The sequence below is a fragment of the Chrysemys picta genome, chromosome 7 (genome assembly GCF_011386835.1).
Source record: "Chrysemys picta bellii isolate R12L10 chromosome 7, ASM1138683v2, whole genome shotgun sequence".
NCBI classification, from domain to species: domain Eukaryota; kingdom Metazoa; phylum Chordata; order Testudines; family Emydidae; genus Chrysemys; species Chrysemys picta.
In genome coordinates this window covers 116,470,282-116,496,959 of record NC_088797.1, presented here as the reverse complement: position 1 = coordinate 116,496,959, position 26,678 = coordinate 116,470,282, and the positions used below count along the sequence as shown (strand labels likewise).

General features: G+C 42.7%; 1 protein-coding gene across 1 annotated transcript in view; it reads left to right on the top strand.

The window, feature by feature from the left end:
• TRUB1 (TruB pseudouridine synthase family member 1) overlaps positions 1-16,543 on the top strand; it is a 44,035-nt gene extending 27,492 nt beyond the window's left edge. The window contains exons 4-8 of the mRNA XM_005293859.5: positions 4,047-4,128; positions 10,526-10,598; positions 13,196-13,335; positions 14,558-14,614; positions 15,595-16,543. Coding sequence (XP_005293916.1) covers positions 4,047-4,128; positions 10,526-10,598; positions 13,196-13,335; positions 14,558-14,614; positions 15,595-15,809 — 567 coding nt within the window. The 3' untranslated portion in view covers positions 15,810-16,543. The remainder of the gene's footprint in view (positions 1-4,046; positions 4,129-10,525; positions 10,599-13,195; positions 13,336-14,557; positions 14,615-15,594) is intronic.
• The last annotated feature ends 10,135 nt before the right edge of the window (positions 16,544-26,678 follow it).

Here is a 26,678-nt window from a genome sequence, read left to right as displayed (position 1 = left end):
CTCCTGCTTTTAATATGTCTGATCATGGCTGCTGGAAGTCCTTTTTGTTTTGTAAAATAATTGGGTATAAAATAATCATCCCTTTTCTTCTATCCTTGGGCTGCCTTTTCTATTCAGAGCCAGGCACTATTTCTTGCTATTTGTTTTGAACCGTGCTTAGCACAATGGAACCCCGGTTTTGCCTGAATCCTCTAGGTGCTATTGAAATACATGTAACAAGTTACGTAAATAACTAATCTTGGTCAGGAGTTAGTAATAAATTTTATGAATCTATGGACACAAATTGAATGTACTTTTAATAAATAACCATATAGGGCCAATTCCGTATGTACAGAGGCCCAAGTTTGCAACCAAGATGCATCTGCAGGTCTGGTAACTGTATGCACAAAGCATGCAGTTACATGGTTAGGCACCAGCATGGCAGTTTTAGATTAGATTAATGGAGATATCCTATCTCCTAGAACTGGAAGGGACCTTGAAAGGTCATCGAGTCCAGCCCCCTGCCTTCACTAGCAGGACCAAGTACTGATTTTTGCACCCAGATCCCTAAGTGGCCCCCTCAAGGATTGAACTCACAACCCTGGGTTTAACAGGCCAATGCTCAAATCACTGAGCTATCCCTCCCCTGCCACTTTTGATGCACACTTACCCATTTTGTGCTCCAGCTGGTTGCTGCCAGTGTCCTTGCAACCTCTGTAGGCTTTCTGTGCCTCACCTGTGTCAGGCACATACATATATTGATCTTCTATTTATGTCAAATCTGATTTCTCTGATGATTCTGTCTGTCAAACTAGGGTTCTTAGCTCTCCTCCCCCCCCCCCCGCCCCCTTCAGTCCCATATTCAATTGCTGCTCTGATTTGAAAATACCTTATCCTCAAATGAACTCTAGGAACCATTTGTCCTACTTCCTACAATCCTTCCTTTCCAGGAAATTCCCTCAATGGGAGCCACCTTGCAACTTTAAAGTCAGCTACTAATGACCCTATTTTACAATTGCATCCCAGAGGTTGAGTCTCTCTTCTAAAAGTTTCTGTTCCATTTTTAAGAGACGCTTTTAAAACAGGTTATAATTTAGGATTTCAGACCTCTGGCCCTTTTCCCAATAAAACTTTGATATATAAAATAAAACAAAACTGAGAAGTACTATTCCCATGGTCTCTGTGGCATTTTCACTGACAAGTATGGACATGCCCTGCAGTCAACCCAGGGTTTCTTACCATTGTGAAACTGACTAGAAAGAATTTAAGGTTCCTAGCTACGAGTTCAGAGAACCTATATACATTTTCTTTTTCACCCCTCCAGTAAATCTACATATTAAGTCAGAGTATCTCCCCCCCACCCACACCCCCAATCAGGGTTTAACTGGTAAATATCAGTTGACGTTAAAACTGGAAGCATTTCTTTAGAGTGGCTATTCTTTTAACAAAAGAAACGTCATTGTTATATAACATTTATTTATATATATATATATATAGGGTTTGCCATTTGTGTGTGAATCCCACCAGTCTTTCCCTGCAGAGCTAAAGGGAATGGCTCAGGTTACCAGGGTCCCATTTGCAGTGGTGACTCCAGAAAAAAAGCTGCCCCACACTTCTCAACCTGCAAATCTGCCAGTGGGTGACACAAGCCATCGAGATGTGTCACGAATGATCAAAGTCTGGAACACCTGGGTTTTGTTCCACATCCCATCATAATTGACAGAGTGCCCAATGCTTAGACACTAACACCTGTTTTTAGGGATATTTCCTCACTGTGTGAATGAAACAAACCAGTTTTACAGTCTCTTACAGTGTGGAGAAGTGGTGGGGGAAAATCCCTGCACAGCTGCTTGGGCACCGGGAGGCTTAGAGGGAGGGTTTCTGCCTGAACCTCACATGGAATGCCTGGGGGGAGGCAATTTTAGAGCGGGAGGAGGTGGTGGGTGCTGCCTGGTCTGCCTCACAATCCAATCAGTTTAGTCTGGGAGCAGCTCAGGGCTCTAAAACAGTCCAATGAGAGAGGTCTAAGAGGAGCATTAGGCTCAGTCTGAGCTCTTGGCCTCTCCTCTGCGACTTCCGTTCTCCTGTAAGTGGCCAATGAGGGCTGTGATAGATAATTACAAATACTCCAGGGTGCTGTTGAGATCGATAGCGAATCAAATATAAACTCTCAATTTCCTGGACCTTTTGTGGCTTGATTTTTCTCCAAGTGTGGATTAGTGCTCCCCTCACTTTATTGGTCTATAACTAGACTGGGATTTTTTTCTTTGCAATTATAGAATCATAGAATAGAGTATCAGGGTTGGAAGGGACCTCGGGAGGTCATCTAGTCTCCTTTGGCACATGCACTTTTTGTAAATTAGAAAGGTTTATGACCTTACGCTGAACCGAAGAGATAGAAACTGAGGCTGTGGAATGTGTTCGCCATTCAGTGATAGTTTCTATAACCTGTTTTTATATAGATCCAGCGTAAAGAATTTTTCTCCACTGCTGGAATGTTAAATTTAACAATGTGGTTGTAATGGGCAGCCAGAGGCTAGTTGTTTATAACCAGATTTTAAAAAATCATCATACAGGCCAAGCTGATGCCAGGACTTTCATTCCATTGGAACCTCTTTCAGCCTGAAATCTAATGAAAGACCTTAAAGGTTTAATAATAATAGAACCGTTCAGACCTGTTCACGCACTCATTGTAACATCTGAAAAAGTTGTCCAATATATAGTATTTTATTTTGCATTTTATTGTTCAAAAGTCCTTCCTTTCTCTCTGTCTGTGCCACAGAAGTTTGAAGACTGTTCTCCTTATTGCTTTATTTACAGAGAGAGAGAGAGTGAGTTGTAAAGTAGTAACTTTTTTTGTTTGTTTGATGGAGATTATTGTAGCCTGGCACCCAAGGACACTGATAGGCCATATGGATAAGGTGTAGGTGGCTGTAATGCAAGGGCATACACACCTGATACCTGTATGACAATTAGCTTAGCATAATCAAGGTCTAGCTGTTCATAAGGAACTAACTCATAGATGACCTTATATCACAAGGTGTGTATTACAATGATACATGACAGAAAATGGTGACGTGAGGAACCGCAGATATATGCTTTTGGGATTTTAGAGACAGTTTGGAGGATATTGAGTTTAATCAAAACTACTAATTGCAGGTATACTCTGGTAACTAGTTGACTTAAATACTAATAACTATGAGGTAAATGGTTAATTAACTTATAGATGTTAGGAACCCCAATATTATTGAGGTATGGAAGCATGTGGCTAAAACCATCACTAAATATGTATAATGCCAGTGGATGTTAGCATAAACCATTATAAAAGTCGATACCCAGGCTGTGGGCAGTGGGAGACATTGGAAAACACTGACTTGATGACTATGTGTGAGCCAACTCGTCTGCACTGGGCGTCCCTGCGAGGGATGACGTGAATAATGCATGGAGTACTGGACGTTCTGTATTGGCGCTGTCTCCTTTGCCATACTATAGGGTGTATGATTCTGTTTGTTGTGCTAATAAATTTTATAACATTGATAATCCAATAATTCTTCTTTTCCCGTCCAAACTATTGTGTGGTACTCCATTCCACTGCTGAACAGATGTCCTGTTTTGACTCAGAGATGGCCGCATTACAGTGGTAGAGAAGTCCTTCATCTTCTCTCTCTCATATATTATATTAAGATTGTAAAGCACTGTGCAGTCCTTTGGGATGAAAGATCCTACTGTTTTTAAGATGATATTATAGCAAATATTTTGCTCATTCTTTTATTTCACCAAAATATTTTTATTGTTAAGCTCTTACATCACACCAACTTAGTTTTAATGTTGCTTAGCTACCACATTACTTAACTCTTTTTGAAAATCCTAAATCAATGAATGGATATGTCCAGGTAATGCTGGATTTCATTTCTTGTGAGTTTCCTATCTTAATATCTCCATCTTTGTTTCCCCAGAGTTATGTGGTTGGTTATTCACGATCCAGCTTTACTAGTGCCATCTGAAGTTCTCACTGGATGTTCAGTTAAAACTCTTAAAGACATTAATCTCTTCTTTTTCCTTCACAGAAGTACTTGGCCATTGGGGAACTGGGAAAAGCTACTGATACATTAGATGCTACAGGAAAAGTAACCGAAGAAAAGCCTTATGGTAACTTTGTATTAATTAGATCATAGATCTAAATTAAAGTGCAATAATTGGCCTGTATCTTACCAAAGCGAAGGAGAGATTTTGGACTTCACACTCTTTCATTTTTTCAGCATTGCATTTGTGGGAAAGCAAGACAATTGACCTGATGCAACAGTTTATATTAAAAAGAAAAATCCCTTCTTGGGGACAAGAGGACATAGCTCTTTGGAGCTTTGTGTCTCATATGATGCTGAAAATTAAATGTAATTTCTAAATCAAATTGCATGATTATTTCAGCTTTAACCTGAGTGCCTAAGATTTCACAGCTGGGTCCAGCACAGTGGTTGACTTCAGTTTTTTCAAGAAACTAGCATCAAACTAAAAAAAGAAGAACAGGAGGACTTGTGGCACCTTAGAGACTAACAAATTTATTAGAGCATAAGCTTTCGTGGACTACAGCCCACTTCTTCGGATGCATCCGAAGAAGTGGGCTGTAGTCCACGAAAGCTTATGCTCTAATAAATTTGTTAGTCTCTAAGGTGCCACAAGTCCTCCTGTTCTTCTTTTTGCGGATACAGACTAACACGGCTGCTACTCTGAAATTTAGCATCAAACTAGTAAGGTGCAAAATAGAATCAGGCATAGCTGTATTGTTTTGCCTTCAGTGTACTGGCATCACCAATAAAATCGTCATCCTTCAGTGCACAATCCCATGCGGGATGCCTTTGCCCTTGAAACCCAGAAGGAAAGAAGTACTTCAGTCTCCCCTCCAAAAAGCCCCTTTAAGTACAGGCTTTTTTATTTTAAAATGGGGCTGGCATAGACTTACCTTTTCACTTTTTCACCTGTTCATGCTGTCTCTCTTTTGCAGGCTGGCTCCTAGCAATCTAAATAAATGAGCCTCTCCTACACAGAGACCATGGTGCATAGGTTTGACAGTTTTGAACTAATTCTATGTACTGCTTTGTCAGTTCACACGTTCTGGAGTGCATTCACAGATAGGGTAAAGAAACCACTGTATGTCTGAGAAATAATGCAGGACTAATTGGGAACCCACCTGAAAGTGTTTGCCATTAATTCTTTCGCAACATAAAAAGAATGCTATAGATAGCTCGTCTCCTAGCAACTCTTACAGGCCCCACTCTGTTTCTGATACCTAGGAACAGGTAAATACAACAAAATTACCTTTCATTATCTTGTGATGAAAAAGGTATGCTGAATTTTTTCCCTTCCCTCTTGCATGTAATTTTCCTCCTTACACTTGGTGCAGGCAAGCACCAGTTCCTCTTTCACCCTGAACTGCATTGCTAATGCTGGCTGGTAATGTCTTTTTGACTGCCTGGTGCTGCTCAGAGAACTTGCTCACACTGCCTCCATTTCAGTACCGAATGGTCAGTAGAATCTTCTTATCCATCTATCTAGCCTTTTGTAAGGTTGCCCATCTGAGTTGCTAAACCACACAGTTTTATAACAGGTACAAATCAAAGTGGTTTCTACTTGCTTCTCAGAAAGGCAGAATGCATGATTCTGTGCGAACACCCTGTTATGCTGACAAAATACACTGCACATTCACCAGCCCATGATGAAGTATTATCGCTAGTAATTAAAACTCAATTTCCATTGCCAGAATGGATGAACCAGGTATGTTTCATGATACATTAGCCTTGCTTGCTTGCTGTCTTCATGCTTCTTGCGTTCAGAAATTTACTGGGGCTTGCCACCATTAGTGCAGACCAGCGAGATTGTATTGTGAATTCTCCAAAGGAGAGAGCACAAGAACCATGTGCTCTCCTCTACTCTTACTTCCCCCGATTTGTTTCCTTCTCTTCCCATCTCATAACAATCTCCCAAACCGCTGGTTTCAGCTTCTTGCGTAGTTGCTGATTTTTTTGCACATTATACACTGCTGAGGTTCGGAGCTGAATTTCAACTTCCCTTTGAGCTTTAGGTCCTAATCCTGTGAGGTGCCAAGTGCTCCCTATTCCCATGGAATCCAGGACTGAGTCCTAAGCGTAGGGGAGGGAAAGCGGCTTACGAGAGCTGCAGAATTCTTCCTCAAGGACCACATTGGGTCCAGAGTGGAGAGCACTTGCAGAAAGCTGCCCACTGTCTGAAACAGAAGCAAGCACTAAAATTTTATAGGAAAGTCTCTAGACAGAAGTTAAGAAAACAAACCATTGTAAATATCAGTTACACACTGCAAGGATGTGTTGAAAAGGTCTGCTTGGATTTTAACCCCTCCCAATCTTTTTTTTTAATTATTATTGTTTGTTTGTTTATTTTTTGAGGGAAAAGCACCTTGTACAGCCAGATTGAAACAATTTCCACTTGAGGAAGCAAGAATCACTTTATTGCCTTCCTGTTGGAAAATGAAAATGAACTTTGAAAGTAGCTGTGAACTTGGTTTAGTGCTCCTTTGATGCTTTTCTGAGAGAGCCGTTTACATTTTGTGGCTCCTTTGATAATGATCCGTAGTGGTGTATACCCACGACCCTCCCCAGCTTCTTATTGGCTAAATCCAGGCATTGGGAATAGAACTTGCAAGGACCTTTACCACTTAAGCGAAGGGATGTCATTAATAGAACTGGTTGAATAATTATAAAAAAGAAACAAAACCCCTCTTTTTCCTCTTTGCAAATCATTTGCAACCAGACTTGATCCCAGATCCTAAACTGATATATACTGGCATAGCTCCATTAAACTGACACTGTTTGGTGATCTGTGTGTTGTTTATGTTTATCTGATGAATAGTTTATGCAAATAAACATTGAACAAATATCACTCTTTAGCGTGTCATAGAGTGCTCTTACAATAATTTGTACCATTTTGTTTTGCACATATTATTTTGCTTGGTTTTAATCATTGACCTGTTTTCCTTCTGTAATCTTATCAGCATCCCAGTGCACTGTTGACCTGAGAATTTCTGGTCTCAGAAGACAAAGGAGTTATTTTGATTTACACCAGTATAGATAAGACTAGAAGTTCTTGAGTCAGTAGTTGTGATCTTGATGGACTTGCAGTTGGGGACTATTCCATCAGAATCTGGCCTGTGTAGAGGTCACTGGTCACATTATTTCTTTCAGTGTTTAGTGTAGAAACCATTGGCAAATTGTCTGCAGTGCCTATTCCAAGCACAAACTGGACATGACTGCTGTATTTTAAACCATTGTGCAACAGGTGGCAAACTCTAAAAGCCTGCATAGAAATACAGGGCTCCTTTATTAAATCATCCTTTTATCGGCAGCTTGAAGCCTGCATGAAGGTACTGTGTAATTTGTGCTGAGACCTACTAGCAGTTATAGCTTTTATCTCTCCCCAGAATGTAAGAAGGGGTAGAGTATATTTCTCTATAGCAGAAAAAACTAGATCTGGAAAAAGAGAGACCTGGCAGGGGAAACCTCAGGAACAGCCAATCTTGGGGAGAAAGTTTAGGCTGAGCATTGTGGTGGCTTTTGGATGAATTATTAGCAAAACCAAATCTCAGGACTGGGGTAAATCTGAACTATGTAGAGTATGCGTATGTGCTAATCCGAGCAGGGTGAGTACAGAGCTTACACAATGTTTCAGCAAAGTCACGAATCTAATGAAGCTGCCTTTGCTTTTGTGGGTTTACAAGTGAAAGCAAAAAAATCCAAACTGTCATGTCAGCCTGTGATGGCACTGGGGGAGGAGCAGACAGGATCGTCATTTTTAATACCAGCCTGTTCAAACCGTGAGAAATTGCAGAAGACAAACATTATTTATTCTAGGTCCTATCAGGCTAATTTGTAAAATGTTTACTTTGATAAACCGACATTGCACAACGTTGTTTGTTAATGACTGAACATTATGCCTCACTTTTTTCTTTTTCTTTCTTTTCTTTTCAAAGGTTACTAAATTAGCTGTACCACAAATTATTTTCTCCAGAGCTTAGTGGGCTTTTTCCGATTCCCCTCTCAATCTGGGGAGTATGAGATCAAAGCAGGAATTGAACCCAGCTGTGTCATTAAGTGCCCTAACCACCGATTCATTCCGGGGGGTGAATATTGAGAAAGAAAACAAGTGACACTCCTGCTCAGTTTACATACCAAGTTTCAGCTGGAGCAAATGGGTTCACAGTGGACACGCTGACAGGCTCATAAGGATAGTATTTACTGCCGTATGGTTTCTTCTCTGACACCTTGCTAAACTGCAGCACACAGCAAGACTGCAAAACAATAACATACATGAGGTTCTTTAGGGGAAGCTCTGAATTTATGGTATAAAAGATTCTGCCATTCCCCTCCCCCCATGCTAATGTGCATTGGTCTCCCCAACATCCTTGACTGATTTATGAATCACTGCAGCATTACCATTAATGACACTTCTTTTAGACAGCTGCTGGGCATAATGGCAGCATCTGCTATTGAAATTGCAGTGTTTGGTTTACAAAAGTGAGGCATAAGTTGCTCTCCTCTGATGCTGCAACGGAGAGGAGACTGTTTGTTTTTGGGGGAATAAACCCTTATGCATATTGTGAGATCCATCTGCTTTGAAGAACTACTGAAGTGCAGAATAAAACCTAATAAAGGGCCTGAGAATGCTATCCATTTTATTTCGTTTTAATCAGAACTCTGTTGACTTCATTGGAGTGACATGAACCAAATCTATTTTATGAGAAATGGGGCCAGCCAATTCCTAGTCATTCATTGATTTGCATGTAGATTACAGATCTGAAGTTTGCTTTCTGAACAGATAAGAGGCAACTGTCATATTGAAACCCCTCTTAAGCAACCAACAAAATTGGTTACTGAAAAGACGGCCTTCTAATAAAGATAGTGCAGAACTGTACTCAGTACACTGGAGGCAGTCTCTCTAGAGAGAAGTGATAGTTAATAAGGGTATTTGCTGAATAAAATGGCAATAGTTAGAATGCATAAAGAAACATAATGATGCCTCCATGAGCTTTAATGGGTTAGATATTTGAATCTTGATAGTTAGGGAAATTTGATGTGTTGTTCCCACTCTCTTCTCTTACTGGAAAGAAAATGTGTGCTTTACATCTCAAATGTCCCTAAAGCTATGGGATTAACTGTTAAGAGAAGCTGCTTAGTTTAGCCAAGCAGTTCCCTCCTTTATCAAAATCAAAACTAGGAAGGTTTTCATAGTCTTGCAACATAGTTTTCCAAAAAATGAATGCTCAGGCCTGAATGGAAATTGGAAAGTATTAATAAAATCATGTATGTTGGGGTTTTTCAGCTCTTGGGTACAACACCCACCCCGCCCCCAGTTCCTGCTAGTAACTACCAGTTTCATCGGCTGGGAGGCATTTCACAATGTCCATTCAGTTCTGGGATGAATGTAGTGCCCCTACCTAATTCAAGAAGATAAGGGAGAGGGGGTTGGGGGAGGACGTGGCTAAGGCTTAACTTGTTCCATTTCTCTCACCCTTTCCTTCCACGTTTAACTCAGTTATGCAGAAAGAAAAAAGAGAGGGGAGCAGAGGATCCAGGGAAAGGAAGAAAACTGCCTTGAGGGCTTCCCTACGTGCTTAAATTGTATCACTTTAACTGTACTGGTAATGGATGCAGTGATGGCAGTAGTCTCGTATGGGTAGGGGCTAAATTACACCAGTAGAAGATACTTCTGTAACTGTGTCCAAATAGGGGATGATGTGGTATAACTATTTCAGTAGGAAATTTTACCCCTAACTGAAATAATTAAATTTGGTACAAAAACTGTGTGTGGACCAGGCCTTAGAACTGATTCCCTAACTACAACTCCCTTCCCCCTCATGCCAGAGGCTGTGACGTGGTATAGCACAGAGCAGCTATGCTGGTCTTCTCTACCCAGGGCTCCTCCTGTTCAAGGGAAATTCCCAGCTGGCCAGGTCTGCTGGGTTTCCAGACCCTTTTCTTTGGAAAAGGGACAATATCAGAACAGAGAATCAGGCCCACTGTATTTACTGACTTTTATTTATTTATTTATTTATTAAGGCCGCAGTTGAACAAGATGCTTAAGCACATGAGTAGTCCCACTGACTTCAATGGGATTTAGTTATTATTTGTATTTCTATAGCATCTAAGACCATAATAGTGGACCAGACCCCCACTGTGCAAGCACAGAACAAAAAGGAGGTAACAATAATATTTGCAGTCTGGAGCATCTTTCTGTATTGGTGCCTAAAATAGGACTATTGAACTAAATGTTTTAAACTGCAAGAAACGTGTAAATCAACCCAGACAATTTGCCCTCCTCTGCTTGTGTTTACTCTCACTCTTACCTCCTCCTCTACCCACTGTGGTCTCCCACCATCTTCTGTGAGATTCTTTTCTTAGTTTAGATTATAAGATCCAAAGGGCAGGGACCTTCTCTTTGTACCTGTTTGTAAAGTGCCACGGACACCGAGAGTGCTATATAAATAATCAGTGCTAATGTATATCTTGTTTCCTTTTGACAGATCAGATAACAAAAGAAGATCTTGAACGTGTGCTGCAAAAGTTCACAGGGGACATAATGCAAGTTCCTCCACTGTAAGTTGTGTAGTACTCGGGCACTGCCAGCAGCATTATCCCACTTGGAGCATTTTTCAGCAGAAGCCAGTTTTGCCATAAATAGAGTTCTCTTTTGACAAGAAGATATTGGCAAGGCAGGTGCAACCTTTGGGTGGGCTAGAGTTTACTTTACTGCCTTTATCCTAGTGCAGTGGTTCTCAAACTGTGGGTCGCAACCCCATTAAAATGGGGTCGCCAGGGCTGGCTTAGACTTTCTGGTGCCTGGGCCCGAAACCCAAGCCCCACCGCCTGGGGCCAAAGACGAAGTCCAAGGGCTTCAGCCTTTGGCGGCGGGGCTCATGTTACAGGCCCCCTTGCCTGGGGCTAAAGCCCTTGGGCTTCAGCTTTGGCGCCCCCGCCCAGAGCGGTGTGGCTCAGGCCTTAGGCCCCCTCCCCACCTGGGGCAGTGAGGCTCGGTTGGGACTTTGGTCCCCTCTCCTGGGGTCCTGTAGTAATTTTTGTTGTCAGAAGGGGGTCGCGGAGCAGTGAAGTTTGAGAACCCCTGTCCTAGCACCTAAAACCAACTCCCATAGAAAAGCACATGGAGAGTCAGAATTCACTCCTTGAGGATATTCAGCAAGGATTGCACAGGGTCAGCCGCCCCACAATCAAGTAAAAAAAAGGAATGAGTTTAATTCTTAAGTACCAACTTTATAAAATATTATGATAAACAATAATAATAATACCTTCATTTCTGTAACACGGCTCCTTTATAACCCACATACGGTACATTATCTTCACAGTGATACATAAACATAAGTAAAGAAAACAAATAAAATATAAACAGGTGAGTCTCAACCGAAACACAGTGAGAAGTAACTCAGAGTTCCCAAAAACGTAGGTTAAGTTCACCTGAGTCTCAGCTACAGTCTTTGATCACCAAAATGTATACAGTCTGCTGAGTCGAAAGCACTGCGACATCATCTTCCCTCCACTTGCTTGCAAAAATCTCCAGCTGGAATCCATGCAGACTCTTCTTCCTCCTCGGCTAGTCAGCTAACTAATTAACCAACCCCCCAGTTTAAGGGTATAGATTAAAAAAAAAAAAAAACTGTTACAAGAAAAATACAAAATTAAGAAAAGCAAAACATAAATGACTCTTTCCCCATCGTCATTCAAATAAGAGAAAAGTTGGTGAATCATACAAGTTGTGACAATTTAACTAAAACAGTTTGGCTGAAATCAAGCAACCTTCCAAGTATACAATTAAAATGAAAGAAATTAGTTTTCCCTTCCAATTTCTTCTTTCTGCAATTAACACCTCCAAGGCTTCCCTGTTGGAGGGTTAACAGTATCACTGACCTGCTGCAAAAGGCTTCAGAGTCAGGGGGAAACAGCCTGCTTTCTGCTGCTGTGTCTCCGCTTCTCCCAACCTACACACTTGCATATGACCTTTTGTAAAGCAGCTACCCTCATGGAGTCTAAGTCCAGTTACTGGGAAGGTACTGACCAGACCCAAAACTACTATACCCAATTCCAGAAACTTCTGAGGTGGAGTGTTAATTGTGCATCTGCCTAACAACAATGAACCAGACACAACTCCTTCCTACCCATCCTTCTCTATAGATCGCTTAAAGAGATATCCTTCTATTAGGCACGTGGGTTACACAGGCTGTAGGGTTTATTAACTTGACAAATTCAGAGCTGACAGTCACGTTGATTTTAACATCAGACATAAATTGTCACGTACTGTGTTTTGCGGCAAAATTTTAACATAGAGAAGGAATCGGATACTATTTTTGTAGGAGTTTGTCAGGACCCTGCATTATCTGCCAGTTAGTGAAGAATATTTTGAGACTTCCACTTCGTTCTGTAAACAGAATGGTACTTTAACTTCTGTGTTTAAAAAAATTTTTTTTTTTTGAGATTTCAATACTAGCTTCCTGAAAACTTAAGCCTATTTTCTGCAAGCTACATATAAATCACTTCTGGTAAACTTGGGTAGTTTTTCTCTTTTAACATTGTCCTGGGCTGAGGACTACAGTGGTCTTTGGATAAGGCCCTTTGTCACCAATTAAATGAATCTAGTTTCATCAATAGTGGTCAGTTAGACATACTGAAACAAGGCTGGGTAGTTGGCAATTGCCTCTCATGAGAGACTCAAGACTGAAGTAGTGGGGATATTCTGAGTCAGGGTCAAGGAGAAAGGAAGAGCTATATGAAGGAAGCTGTCTGTACAGCATCAGCTGCACTGCCTACCGATCCTGGGCCCAACATAACATTCGGTAGTCTGTTGGTCCAGTAGGCTTCAGTGGGGCCATGTGTTTGAGTCCGTTACCATACCCACTATTGATTCCTCACTTTCATAAGCAATGAATTCAGTTATGAACCCTTTTTAAATGCAAGTATTGAATACGTGACTAACATTTATTGCGCTTAACTATTTCTCGTATAAAGAGGCTCCTGTGTACAAATGATTTCAATCGTTCTTTTTTTTTTTTTTTTTAATGAGCACTTGGAGAGGATTAGGAGGCTAAAATATATCCTCCTGTAGTGCAGTATTAATAGGATTTGAGGACGGGAGGCTTGTTGCATTACAGCTGTCTGACACACATTTGTACGGTCTGTCCCATCAGCTATTCTGCTCTGAAGAGAGATGGACAAAGGCTGTCATCTCTGATGAAGAAAGGAGAAGCAGTGGAAGCAAAGCCTGCTAGGCCGGTTACGGTGTACAGCCTCTCTCTCCAAAACTTCCAGTCACCACTGTTCACGCTGGGTAAGGGCCAAAGATTTGATGCAGGCTGATGTTCCCAGCTCGTCTACACTCAACCTGGAAATGAAATAACTAAGTGGGTCTCAGTTCACATGGTTAGTTATTAGAGGTTTTTAAGATCAGGCTTGAGAAAGCCCTGGCTGGGATGATTTAGTTGGGGATTGGTCCTGCTTTGAGCTGGGGGTTGGACTAGATGACCTCCTGAGGTCGCTTCCAACCCTGATATTCTATGATTATTTCAGTGCGAGTCTGCACGTGGGCGCTTCCTTTTGCAATAAGAGTGCCCCAATTCGATTTGACATAAGCTGATTTTGTATTCTCATTCTATGGCGAACTTGGCCGGGCTGGGAAGAGAATTATTCATACCCACCACAATTGCATTCCAATCCCTGGCTCACTCCCTCCTGAAAGGGGGCAGGGAAGAGCAATGATATGACCCTGTTTCCAATTTGTGGAGAGGAGATCCACACTCCCTTCTTCCATATGTAAAGAAATGTAGTTAACGCATTAGGATGCACAGACATGAATTAGAAGCCTTTGAAAATCTTATCCTCCTTTAATATTGACAGTGAAGGCAGAAGAGTTGTATGCCTTCTGGAATTACACTGATTGCTCCCTTGGGAGCCCTTTGGTGTACTATATGTCGTGTTGTTAAAAGTGGGTCTGGCCACTATATTTCAAAGGTGTATGTTATTTAAATAGTTATTTTATGGTTGGGAGATTAGTAGCTGATCACTGTGGGAGGCAGGGAAGGGAAGGGAAGGGAGGGGGAGTTAAGGAAGACAGGAATAGTAAAGATGTTTTTTATAATGTCACAGCTCGTGTCAGCTGTGCACTTTAAGTACAGTCAATATTTTAAAGTGTTCATTGTTGGTTTGGAGTAGCACTTAAAATGACTGTTTTTCATCATTGGAAAGATGAAACTTATGACCTTTTGAAACCTTTCAAATGAACGAGACTGAAGTATTTATTAAAATGCCAAGGCCAATAGTTAATTTATAATGCATTTGTTCAGTCACTGTTATGTTTGCTTTCTCTCCTCTCTGGCTTTGCAATCTCACCCGCACATATGTTACAGGATGAATAATTTATATTGTATCCTATAAATATTTTATCACTTGATTGTTTGCTTAGTGCATTTTTACATTTGTTGGGAGCACTGTTTCTATGTAAAGTAGATTTCATACTGGGCTGGGAATTTACTATGTCACTGTTAAAATTCCAGATGTTGAATGTGGAGGTGGCTTTTATGTGAGAAGTCTGGTCAGTGACATTGGAAAAGGTAGGCATGGAAAAAGCATGACTGCGTACGGAATGTACATCTCTGCTAATAGAAGAATATTTTCCTTTTGCATATCTCTGGTCACCAGACCTAATGTGCTGGGCTGCAGTGCTGTCATTCACTTTCGTGTACTAAGGTAGTTGCCTCTGGAGCTTAAAGGAAAGAATGGTAAATAATTGTGAAGGAATCACAAGGGAGAGAATAAAAATGGAAAAGGTGAAAGTGTTGGGCAGAAAAAAAAAATACAAGGCCCTGTGATTTTTATTTATTTATTCACCGCTTGATCCTTTAAAGGACAAATACAAAGACATGGTCCCTGCCCCAAATTTCTCCTTTTGATTGCATTTCAAATTCATTTTGAAATCCTCCCACACCTGAGGAGATTAAGAGTATATTTCAGAGACTGTTCTTCATCCTATGTCCAAAGGCCAACTCTGTGTGTGCTGTATCCTTGTGAACCTGATTCGGAATCTCTTCTGTCTCAGTGGTGATTAATTACTGCATTGGTATTTATCCTAGGTTGTTCCTCATTTTATACTGTTCTAGTAAGTGATATAAAGTAAAATTTTAGAAAAGCCTAAGCCTTATTTTTAAAAGGGATTGAGGCTCCTAAATCTCTTTAAAAGTCAGTGGAACTTAAGCTCCAAAATCCCAAAGTCACTTTTGAAAATTTTACCCTGGATCTGTTTTAACTTGCATTACTAATTTTCTTTTTGTATTTTGATATGAATATGCAAAATCTCCTGAAGACCTTTGGTCAGATTCTGATCTCCTTTATTCTGAAGTAAACCTGTTGAAATTGTTCCAGATTTACATTGATGTAAGTGAGATGAGAATCTGAATAGGAGCCCCTTTTCTCCAACTAAAAATATATCCAAAAAATTATATATAATTAGCTCGCTAGGGATTTTGAACAAGATCCATCGTTTTTAACTTGAATATTCACCTTTTCTGGCTGCTTTCTCCTTTTTATGCTATAGAACTCTCTTCCTGTGCCAATGTGCAAGAGCTGACCCGGACCAAACAAGGACCATTTACACTAGAGGAGCATGCACTTCATGAAGACAAATGGACAATTGATGAAATTGCACAGTCCTTGGAGCATTGCATGTCTTTTCTTGCAGTAGAGCCCTCTCTTAAAAAATTAAAGACTGAACATTCTGAAGAATCCACTGTGAATTGTGAAGATAAGTGATGTCAGGTCAAGGAAAAAGACTGAACGATTGAGACCTCTTAAGATTGGAGGTGGGATTGTCTTGCCTTGGTGTGTAAATTTACAACCTTGTGCATTGAGAATGACAAATTGCAAGGCAAAGAAAATGATCCCTTTCTATCTTTTTCTGGTGTTAAGCTACATGCACGCGCACACACAGTGTCCAGCATTTATTATTCCCTCACTCATATTCTGCACTGCACACTGTAAACGGGTCTGTCACTACTGTAAACTCCTCATTGTACTCTTGAAAGACCTTGCAAGATACATTTCTGATACTACCTTTGCAATAAAAACTTTGTTTAAATTTTGCAAAGTGTTCCTGGAAGGGGGAAAATAATTCATTTTCTTTCTGTAGCTGTTACTCAAATTCAGATATTGGAAAATGGAAACCGAATTCCATGCCAATTTGAAAGATGCAAAAATGTGGAATGGCACTTTTATTTTGAGTTCTTATGAGATTTCTTGAAGTGTAGTCCTTATTACATGGATTGGTCGGTCAGTGGAATTTCACTGAGGGGCTGGTCAGCATTGCCCTGAATGAGTTGTAATATAATAAATACCATGATGATTTCAGTTTAGCTGAACTGCTTATGTATATAAACAGTAAGAAACGCAATATTGTCACTGACTCTCTCTCTGCATACAGATGCGCATAGCTTCATATTGGTAAAATGTCATAATTTCTGTCTGCAAATAAATTGAGATTATAGTTACCTGTTGTGCTCTTTATGGGATAGAAGGGATTCACCTGTTGTCCCAGTGTATTGCCTCAGGTTCCTAATCAGCTCCAGTGGCTTGGATGGAGGCCTGAGGCCAGTGTAGTGCTGGGTTTTGACCAGTGAGGCCCTGTAGTGAAGCAAAGGCTCACAGGAGTGGCACCTCCTGCTGGTCATCTCAGGAATTAGCACTCCAGCCTACAGAGCACATCCTACTGGCCAGGGTCTTGCCTGCCTTAAGGCTCCCCTGTCCCTACTGGACCCTGGTGTCTCTTACCTCAGGGTCCTGCCCCAGCAGTCCCCACACTCTGGGTCTCCCCTCCCAGGGGAACCCCCAACCCTCTAAACCCACCTTGCCTCAGTGGCTACTGCTAGTCATCATCTAGCCCCCAGTCACTGGGGCAGACTGCAGTCTACAATGGCTACTCATATTGGCAAGGGGTTAGAACCAGCTGCCTCTGCCTATTCCCAGGCTGTATCTTTGCAACCCCAGTACTGCTTCATAGGCCTTCATCAAGGCCTGCAGCCTGGGGGTTTACCAGGCTGGCACTCCTTTGCCCTATTCCCCAGCACTGCTCTGGTTCAGGTACCTTCCTCTCAGACAGCTAGCCCGTCTCTCTCCAGCCCTGGAGAGAGACTCCTCCAGCTTCTGGCCCACAGCCCTCTTATCAGGGCCAGTGGGACCCTAATTGAGTTGGCCACAGCTGTGGCTGTTACTCCAATCAGCCTAGCTTGGCTGTTTTAAGCCCTGTTCTTCAGGAGTGGGGCAGCTGCCCCACTACAGGCCACCATTAGCAGTTGTGTTGGTGACAAAGTGACCCACCATAAAGGATTTAAGTTGCTCAGCTGGGGCTTGATCTAAAGCCCATTGAAGTCAATGTGAGCCTTTCAGTTGATGTGAGTTGTATTTAGATCAGACCCCTACTGACTTACAGCCTGAAGGTTGTTGGAGACCGTTGGAAAGCACTACTCTCCTAAGTTCTTTCCACATAAGTTCTATCCCACCATACTTTCCTTCTGGAAGAAGGGATAGCACAGTAACAGCCTGAAGATGAGCATTATTGCCCTACTTAGAAGAAGTTAGCAGAGGGTCACCAGCCCTCTTGTAGTGAGTACTGAGGATGTGCAGTTTAGTAAGGAAGTAATCACTGAGATAAACTCTTGCTTCATATTGCCTGAAGGATTAATGATTGAAGGCAACTGTCAGCAAGTGGGATGGATTGGCCATTGTTACAGGAGACCACCATTTTAAGGCCAAAGGGTCTTATGATCTTCTGGTCTGCCCTTCTGTCCTACTATAACATAGGACATAGAGTATCATCTGGTTATTCCTGAAGTGCAGGAAGTTACTCTTCCTTTCTATGCAAGTGAACACTACCAAGCCTAGTAGCTTGTGGCTGTATTAGAATGCATTTTTTATAGACACATATTAAACCTTGATTTAAAGACTCCAAGTGATTGATGAATTCACCACTTCCCTTGGAAAATTGTCCCAGTGATGGGTCTCACAGATGAGCACCCTACTTACCAGCTATAGAGTCATTCTCCCTTCCTCTCTCTGGACCAGTGAATATTCAAGTATTTTATAAAAAGTAGAAGAGCTTCAGCAGGAGAGACTGAGAGACACCCATCTCAAGCTACCCAGTGGTTATGTTACCTATTTGGGAGGTGAGAGACCCAAGTTCAAGTCCCTGCTCCAATGACTATTGAAGTATTTATAGAAGCTGGAACCGCTTCATCAGGAGAGATTGAGACCTGCTACAGAACACCCCACAGCCCAGCAGTTCAGGCACTCTCCTGTGAGGGGTAGGTTCCCTGCTTCACATTAGCACAGTAGGAAACTGAACCTGGGTCTCCCACATCCCAGGTGAGTGCTAATTACTGGGCCATTGGTTTATAAGGGAGGTGGCACCACCTCTTCCTCCTCCTTCCACCCCAACCACATCTTTTTTTTGGAACTACCCAGAGACCCCAAAAAATCAATTATTTTCCCAGTTCTGTCTACAACAGGCAAGGTAGTTAGCATTTTTTCTTCTGTTTCCCCAAAGGAAACCAAATGAAATAGCAAACAATCACCTTTCAGTATACATCTCTTGAATGATCAAAGACTTTGGATTAAAGCCCTGTTTTTTTTAAACTGTCTATCCCAATCTTCCTAGGCTCTTGCAAAAGCCTAATTAGTGTTATCCCAGTGGTCCTGTGGAATTGAATGGTAAGCTTTCACTTTGTTCACATATCCTGGGGATATCTTTCTGTTTTTTTCCCAATAGCCAACAAGAATAGTCTGCCAGTCTAGTTGTTATATCTACAGGGAGTTGTTTCGGAGGAAAGGATTGGAACTGAAAATCTCCTTTTCTATTGTTAGGTAACATATGTACATAGTGCTATAACTGTCTCACACATTCGTCTCATCTGTTTGCTTGGTGTTTACCACTTTTCTCAGTATTCTTTTTAAGCTTTCTAAATATTCTTAAATTCAGCAGAGTGACCTATATTTTCTTCTGCCTTTGAGTAAGTTTGATGCTGTCTAATCTGCTGCAGGCATTACCAATGTACTTATAATTTTCGTAACAAAGGGCCTGTTCCAAAGCCTATTACAATCAATGGAAAGGCTCCCATTGACTTGTATGGGCTTTGGATAAGACCCAGAGTGCTAAGCAAAATCTATACAGAAAGCAGAGAGAGAGAGAGAGAGAGAGAGTGTGTGTGTGTGTGTGTGTGTCTGTCTGTCTGTCTGTCTGTCTACTCAGGCATTTTCCTGCGTCATCTTTGAGGGCTTGTGAAGAGGTATGTAGACAAAGAATCTTGCTATAGGCTGTCTAAGGAGTACAGAGTTTGGTTCAAGCCCTGTATAGGAGTGACCCTGCTACTTGAGAGAATGCCTTTCCCTCTACAAACTTGACTTTCCATAAAAGTTTTGTTTCCTTGTGACACACAGTCAAGCCACAGAGTAGGCTTGTAAGGGCAGTGGTCAGAACTTTCTCAGGGGATGGGGCCTGAACTCTGGGCCTTGCCCCCACCAGAGGGAAGAACAACCATGAAAACTTTCTCACTTTCAGAACTAAATAAAAAACTTAGTCTGCTTAGTTTTCCCTCAGCAAGTTCCTCATTCCTTCATCCTTTCTGTCCCACAGATAAAAATCTATAAGCTAATAGTTTCCTCTCCAATCTGGGAAAGAAGGAAAAAAGCACATGTTCCTGTTTTAAAATATCTGCATGATGCCCAGTATCTACAGTAGGGAGCAGCACCTAGAAGGTGTTTGTGTAAAGAGTGAGCTTGACAGGACTGTATCAGTCGGTGAAGCCAGGAATGAGGCATGCACAGCATTCCAAAGACTTGTCCATACAACCCCTCACAAGGTGGTAGCGTAGAGGGAACTGATCCTCAACATTGGGCTATCTGTCCCATAACTCAGACTGCCCTATCTCTTTCCCTGTGCCTCTTCCTATGTGCTCAGCTTGGTCTCTTTCCTGGTCCTTTCCTGGTTGTTCTCATGTTCTTTAATGGAGCACTCCCTTCCAGGTCTACTCTCCCTGCAGAGATTCCCCTCCCTGATCACAGGCTACCCTTATATCTCCCAGCAGTCCTGGGCCCTAGTGACTTGCTACTGTCACATTTCTCTTGCACACTTAAGGGGGCAGGCTACACCTGGCACAGGTGCAGCTCACAATGTCAATGTCACAGCTCAGAATAGCTACTTCAGGGATGCTTTAAAAAGTTGTTCAAAATATTTTGGGACTACTCCTTGTATCCCTAAAAAAAACAACAAGGAGTTTGGTGGCATCTGAAGAAGTGAGGTTTTTTTACCTACAAAAGCTTATGCCCAAATAAATCTGTTAGTCTTTAAGGTGCCACCGGACTCCTTGTTGTTTTTGTGGATACAGAGTAACACAGCTACCCCTGATACTTGACTCCTTGTATCCCTCTGTTTGTAAAGACCAGATAGACCGTTAGCTACTGTGAGCCCTGCTGAATGGGGACCAGAGGAAGTTGCTGAGATCTGAAAAAAGGATCTAAAACCTTTTTCTAGACATAAAAATTCTCATGACCTTAAAGTCCAATATCTTGGAACTTTCCAGGGCTGGAAATGAGTGCTCTGTCCCATTGGGAACCTTGGAATCTTTCTGCCCAATGGTAACTCCTATTTTCTTTTAAACACTTAATGGATGGCAGACTTTAAACTCACAACACTTTAGGTCTAGAAGAGCTGCCTCTTTTCCAGAGCTGAATAGCACAACTGTCCAGGGCATTGGTTAGGGATGATTTGGGAAGAAAGAAAATGTATTTTTGTGAAGGTTGACATAAGAAGTACCAAGAACACAGATGAGATGTTTTAGTGGTCAGAGGACAGGCGAGGTGGTCAGAATTGCATGCTAAATCTATTGTATGGCTCTGCAACATGCCACATATGTAGAGATGATATGCAATACATATGCACTATGTAATTTTTATGGGCATCGTTACCAGGAAAAGGCTTGATTGGAAAAGTATGGTTTGTTTTTCAAGCTGAATACAATCACATTGAGCTCAGTCTTGTCATCTCTGGCACCCAGGAATGTTCCAGCCTTGTCAGTCTCTGCATCTGTTGGGCATGCACCTTTGCCACAGCTGCTTCCATGTTCTTGCCAAGGGTTTTATAATTTATCGCTGTTTCATGCTTTTGCACAGTTGGAATCCTACTTTTCTTACAAGGTCAGCTTTTAAATGTGAGGTTCTCATCCTAAACTCCAGTCATCTTATTGCAACAATTCTCCAGTATTCCTTTGCATTTTTGATTATTTCTAGTGTTGCATTGTTGATTTGTGTTTTTTAAAGTAATCAGTGGCATCTTATGTATCCTTATCAACCGTGGGATTCTGTCCATGTATTCCATAATTGTTTTCATCAGTAGTTTAGTATTTAGTCTCTTATCCTTTAGTTTTTTTCTTCTCAACTTACATGGTTACTATTTATAATAGGGGAAAGTAAAAAAAAAAAAAAAGCCAAATTTTCAATAACAGACCAACATTTTTGGATAGTTAAATTTTTTGTTTACTTTAAATGTATGATAGTTTAATCGCACAACTCATCAGTATACTTTACTTCAAAATTCTCAGTACTGGGTTACTAGAGTACCAGTTCCTTTTCACTGGCCAAGGTAAAGAAAGTTTTGTGTGTGTGCGTGTGCGCAAACATTTCCAGTATAGACTAGCCACAGGAAAATCATGCAGGACAGTGTGAATTCAGCCAGCCTGAATTACTGTCCCCATTAAGAAGCAGTCATTGTTTCCAATGGGTTCTCTGGGAAACTTCCTGATGAAGTAGACTGCCAGTAGTTAAGTGCATCCCAAATAACCATTGTCCACAAACTTTATAAGTCTACTCTCTCTCTGCCATTCTCTAAATCAGGGGTGTCAAACTCAATTGCACAGGGGGCCAAAACTCAAAACTCGCGGGCCGAACAGTATAACCATTTATTTAACAGACTAAATATTTATGTTTTTTAACCATTAATATGAACCAAAATACAGGATATCATTCCAAAATAAATACATTTCAACTTAAAATATTTTGCTCTTCATAAAAAAATATCCTGTCAATACAATACATTCAAAATCTGTACATGCTGGAATATTAAAAAATCTGAAAATATAAATAAAAAATTGAATTTAAAGCAAAAGTATAATCATAACAAATCATAACATTCCATTTTCTTGTCCTATTTAGTCAGAGCCTGATACTTGGAGTCTTTTCTTTGCAACAAGTTCGTTTATGTTTGGGGTTAGGTTCTGTGTTGTGAAGATTCTCAGGATCGATTGCAGGTGTTCATCAGTGAGGCGACTCCTGTGTGACGTTTTGTTAATTTTCATCACAGAGAACAGCTGCTCGCACAGATATGTGCTGCCAAACATGGACAGGATTCGAGCCGCATGTTGGCGGAGCTGCGGCATCGCTTCAGGAATGAAGCGAGTGAACTGTGCTGGCCCCGCAGTGTCGTACTTTGCCTTCAGTGTCCCGTTACATTGCAGTTCTATCAGCTCCATCTGCATTTCTACAGGTGCGGTTTCCACATCGACTGCAAATGGGTTGCGAAGCAGCTCGAAGTTACTTTTCTGTGCCTCAAAGTCACTGAAGCGCCGTGCGAACTCAGTGCGCAGCGCGCTGAGTTTTTCAGCAAAGGTGGCATTTGGGAAAACTGTGGCACTTTCTTGGTTCCGTATTACTTGGCAACAGGGAAAGTGAGACAAGTTGCATTGGTGCATTTGTGTCTCCCATAAGCGCAGCTTCACTTGAAATGCCTTCACTGCATCATGCATATCGGTTATTATGTGCTCCCGTCCCTGGAGTTGAAGGTTTAAAGCGCTAAGATGCGACGTTATGTCAGCCAGGAACGCCAACTCACATTTCCACTTTTCATCCCGCAGAACTGTGCAGTCTTTCCCCTTACTGTCCATGAACTGGCAGATTTCCTCTCGCAGCTCAAAGTGTCTTTTGAGAACTTTTCCCCGACTTAGCCACCGGACCTCCGTATGATATGGCATATCGCCAAACTCGCTATCTATTTCCCGCAGAAAAGACTGGAATTGGCAGTGATTTAAACCGTGGGCTCTGATAAAGTTGACGGTTTGTGTTACAGTGTTCATCACATGATCCATTTTTAGGACTTTAGCACTCAGCGATTCCTGGTGTATGATGCAGTGATACACTGTCAATTCACCGGCACAGTTCTCCTCCCGCATCTTTGAGCGCATCCTTCCCACCAGTCCATTTTTTTCACCACACATAGCAGGTGCGCCATCTGTTGTAAGTCCAACGAGTTTTTCCCACGGCAGTTTCATGTCGGTTACACTTTGAAATACATTTCCAAAGATGTCTTCTCCTTTCGTTGTCCCGTGCATCGATTTAATGTCCAGTATTTCCTCTGTTACGCACAAATTGGAATCCCGCCAGCTGTGCAGTGTCAGTCGCGTCAGTAGTTTCATCCACGGCAAGGGAGTATGCAACAAAATCTTTTGCTCTTTCAATCAACTGTGTTTTCAAATCAGTCGCCATCTCACAAACCCGATTAGCAACAGTGTTTCTGCTGAGGCTTACATTTGCAAACGCTCGCGTTTTATCTGGACAAAGGACGTCGCACACTTTCATCATACAATTCTTTACGAATTCCCCCTCGGTAAACGGCCGTCCTGATTTGGCGATCTCTTCGGCCACAATGAAACTTGCTTTCACAGCAGCTTCACTTTGTGATTTTGCTTTGGTGAAAAACGTCTGCTGGGATGTCAAATTCTTCTTCAACTCCTCTACCTTTTGTAGCTTCTGTCCTGCGCTCAGGTTTTTGAATTTGTTCTCATGTTTCGTCTCGTAGTGCCGTCTTAGGTTATACTCCTTCATTACAGCGATATTACTCCCGCAAAGGAGACACACTGGTTTACCTGCAATTTCAGTAAACATATACTCATTCTCCCACCGGCTTTGAAAGCCTCGGTTTTCAGAATCAATTTTTCTCTTGGCCATTGTTGGGGTCTAGCTTTGATTTGATATTAGCGTTGTATACATCAACAGACCGCGAACTTGAACCGCGGCTTGCCGTTGGCGGCAATTGCACTGCATCATGGGATTTGTAGTGTGTGTTATTGGGGCGTCATATCACAGGGCCATTAAAAACAGATATATAAAACGATTTCGCGGGCCGGATATAATTGTATGGCGGGCCGGATGTGGCCCGCGGGCCTTGAGTTTGACACATGTGCTCTAAATCATTGATGAAGATATTGAACAGAACCGAGCCCAGAACTGATCTCTTCGGGACCCCACTGGATATGTCCTGCCAGCTTGACTGTGAACCACTGATAACTACTCTCTGGGAACAGTTTTCCAAGCAGTTATGCGTCCACCTTATAGTAGCTCTATCTAGGTTGTATTTCCCTAGTTTGTTTATGAGAAGGTCATGCGAGAGCGTATCAAAAGCCTTACTAAAGTCAAGATCTACCGCTTTCCCCACATCCGCAAGGCCTGTTACCCTGTCAAAGAAACCTATTAGGTTGGTTTGACATGATTTGTTCTTGAAAAATCCATGCTGACTGTTACTTAGCACCTTATTAGCTTCTAGGTGTTTGCTCCATTATCTTTCCAGGTACTGAAGTTAAGCTGACTGGTCTGTAATTCCCCAGTTTGTTATTCCCCTTTTTATAGATTGGCACTATATTTGCCCTTTTCCAGTGCTCTGGAAAATCTCTCTCCCTCCCCCCGCCCCCATCTTCTATGACTTTTCAAAGATAATCGCTAATGGCTGAGATATCTCCTCAGTCAGCTCCTTGAGTATTCTAGGATGTCTGTCATCAGGCCCAGATGACTTGAAACCATCTAATCTATCTAAATAATTTTTAACTTGTTCTTTCCCTATTTTAGCCACTGATCCTATCTCATTTTCACTGGCAGTCACTGTTATCATCAAAAGCTTGAGGAGTTTTATATGAAAATACATAATACAAATTCTTATTGAATTCTTTACCTATAAGAAGCATTGTTTTCCATTTCAGCAGTTTAAAAGATGCTATTGTATGATGCCCTTCAAAAGGCAATATGTACCACTATGGCTTTTTATCAAATTGAAATAAATATTAACTACAACATAGTTATTTTCTGTGTGCATATACAGAAAGATACTTTAGTTCACATCAGAATTAGTTGGGAGAGAGCTGCTGAGGGAGACACACGTGTCTTCCCTGTTGTACCTATTGGGCTTCAGGAAGTGGGCGGGCGTAAGCCCGCCCACTGCTAAAGGATCTCCCCCCAGCCTAAGGGGAGGATCCACAGGACCTGGAACTCAAATAATTACGGGGGACAACTAATGTAAAAACAGGGACAGGAGTGTGGTCAAAGGGCCAAAAGAAGAGAACCAGACGGGGACACCGAGCAGAGAACCCCAGACAGCGCCCACTGCTCCTCAAAGGCGTCAAGGGAGCCAGTGGACGCCGCCCAGAGGAACTCTGCCCGGATACGTGAACGGACAGAGGATCGGAAACAGGCCCCACAGTCACAGGCACCTCCATCGGCCAACCTCCTCTCCCTGGTTTTATAGATGGCCTGTTTAGCCAGTGCCAAGAGGAAGTTGACCAGGAGGTCCCGCGACTTTGTGGGGCCACGGATAGGGAGTGCATAAATGAGAAGGTGAGGGGAAAAGTGTAACCAAAAACGTAACATAATATCGGTGAGGAGCCGGTGTAGGGGCTGCAACCTGGCACACTCTAAGTAAACGTGAGCCAGGGTCTCCCTCACGCCGCAGAAAGGACAAGTGTCCGGGACAGGGGTAAACCGCGCCAAGTACACGCCCGTGCTCACGGCCCCATGAAGGAGCCGCCAGCTGATATCCCCGGCGGGCCTCGGGACCAGAGTGGAATAGAGGCTGGCCCACCGGGGGTTCTCACCCTCGACAGGTGGCAGGAGGTCCCGCCACTTTGTATCGGGGCGGGACACGAGGGTGAGGAAGTGAAGAGTGTGGAGCACGAGCGTGTATAGATGTTTCCTTGGCGCGGTCAGGAAACGAACCGGCTGCAAGTCGTGCAGCCGGCTCATGGAGAAGGGGCGGGGGGGCCGATTGGGTCCACGGGGCAGGGGCTCGATGAAAAGGTCCGGAGGGCCAGGGGTGGAGGGTGGGCGGGGCGTGCCCTCGTGCAGGATCCGGTCGAGGCAAACCCGAGCAGCGGGCGGCAAAGCGGCCCTCACCTCCTGAAGTATGCGCTGGGGAGTACAAGACCTGGAGAGCCCCATGCGCCGAGCGAGCGTCAGGGGATCCAGCCAGTCTCCCCGGTCGTAGTCCAGGAGGTCTCCGACTCTAGTGACTTCTGCCAGGACCAACCTCTGGCGCGCCGCGGGGGACTCCGCCACCTGCACACGGAGCTGGGGATTGTGTAGCAGGGGCTCCGCAAGGAGATCTGCCCCCCCGGAGGCCGCCACGGACCTGGTCGCTGAGAACAGTTTCCAGGTCCGGAGGAGGTCCTGGTAGAAGACCGGCAGCCCGGAGAGGTCTCGCGGAAGACCTCTCGGATCGAGATAAAAGAGCTGCCCTCGTATTGGAGCCCTCGGAAGCGGCGCAGGAAGGCGTGCGCCAGTACGCTCCACGCCGGACTACCTGCACCATAAAGGAGCCTC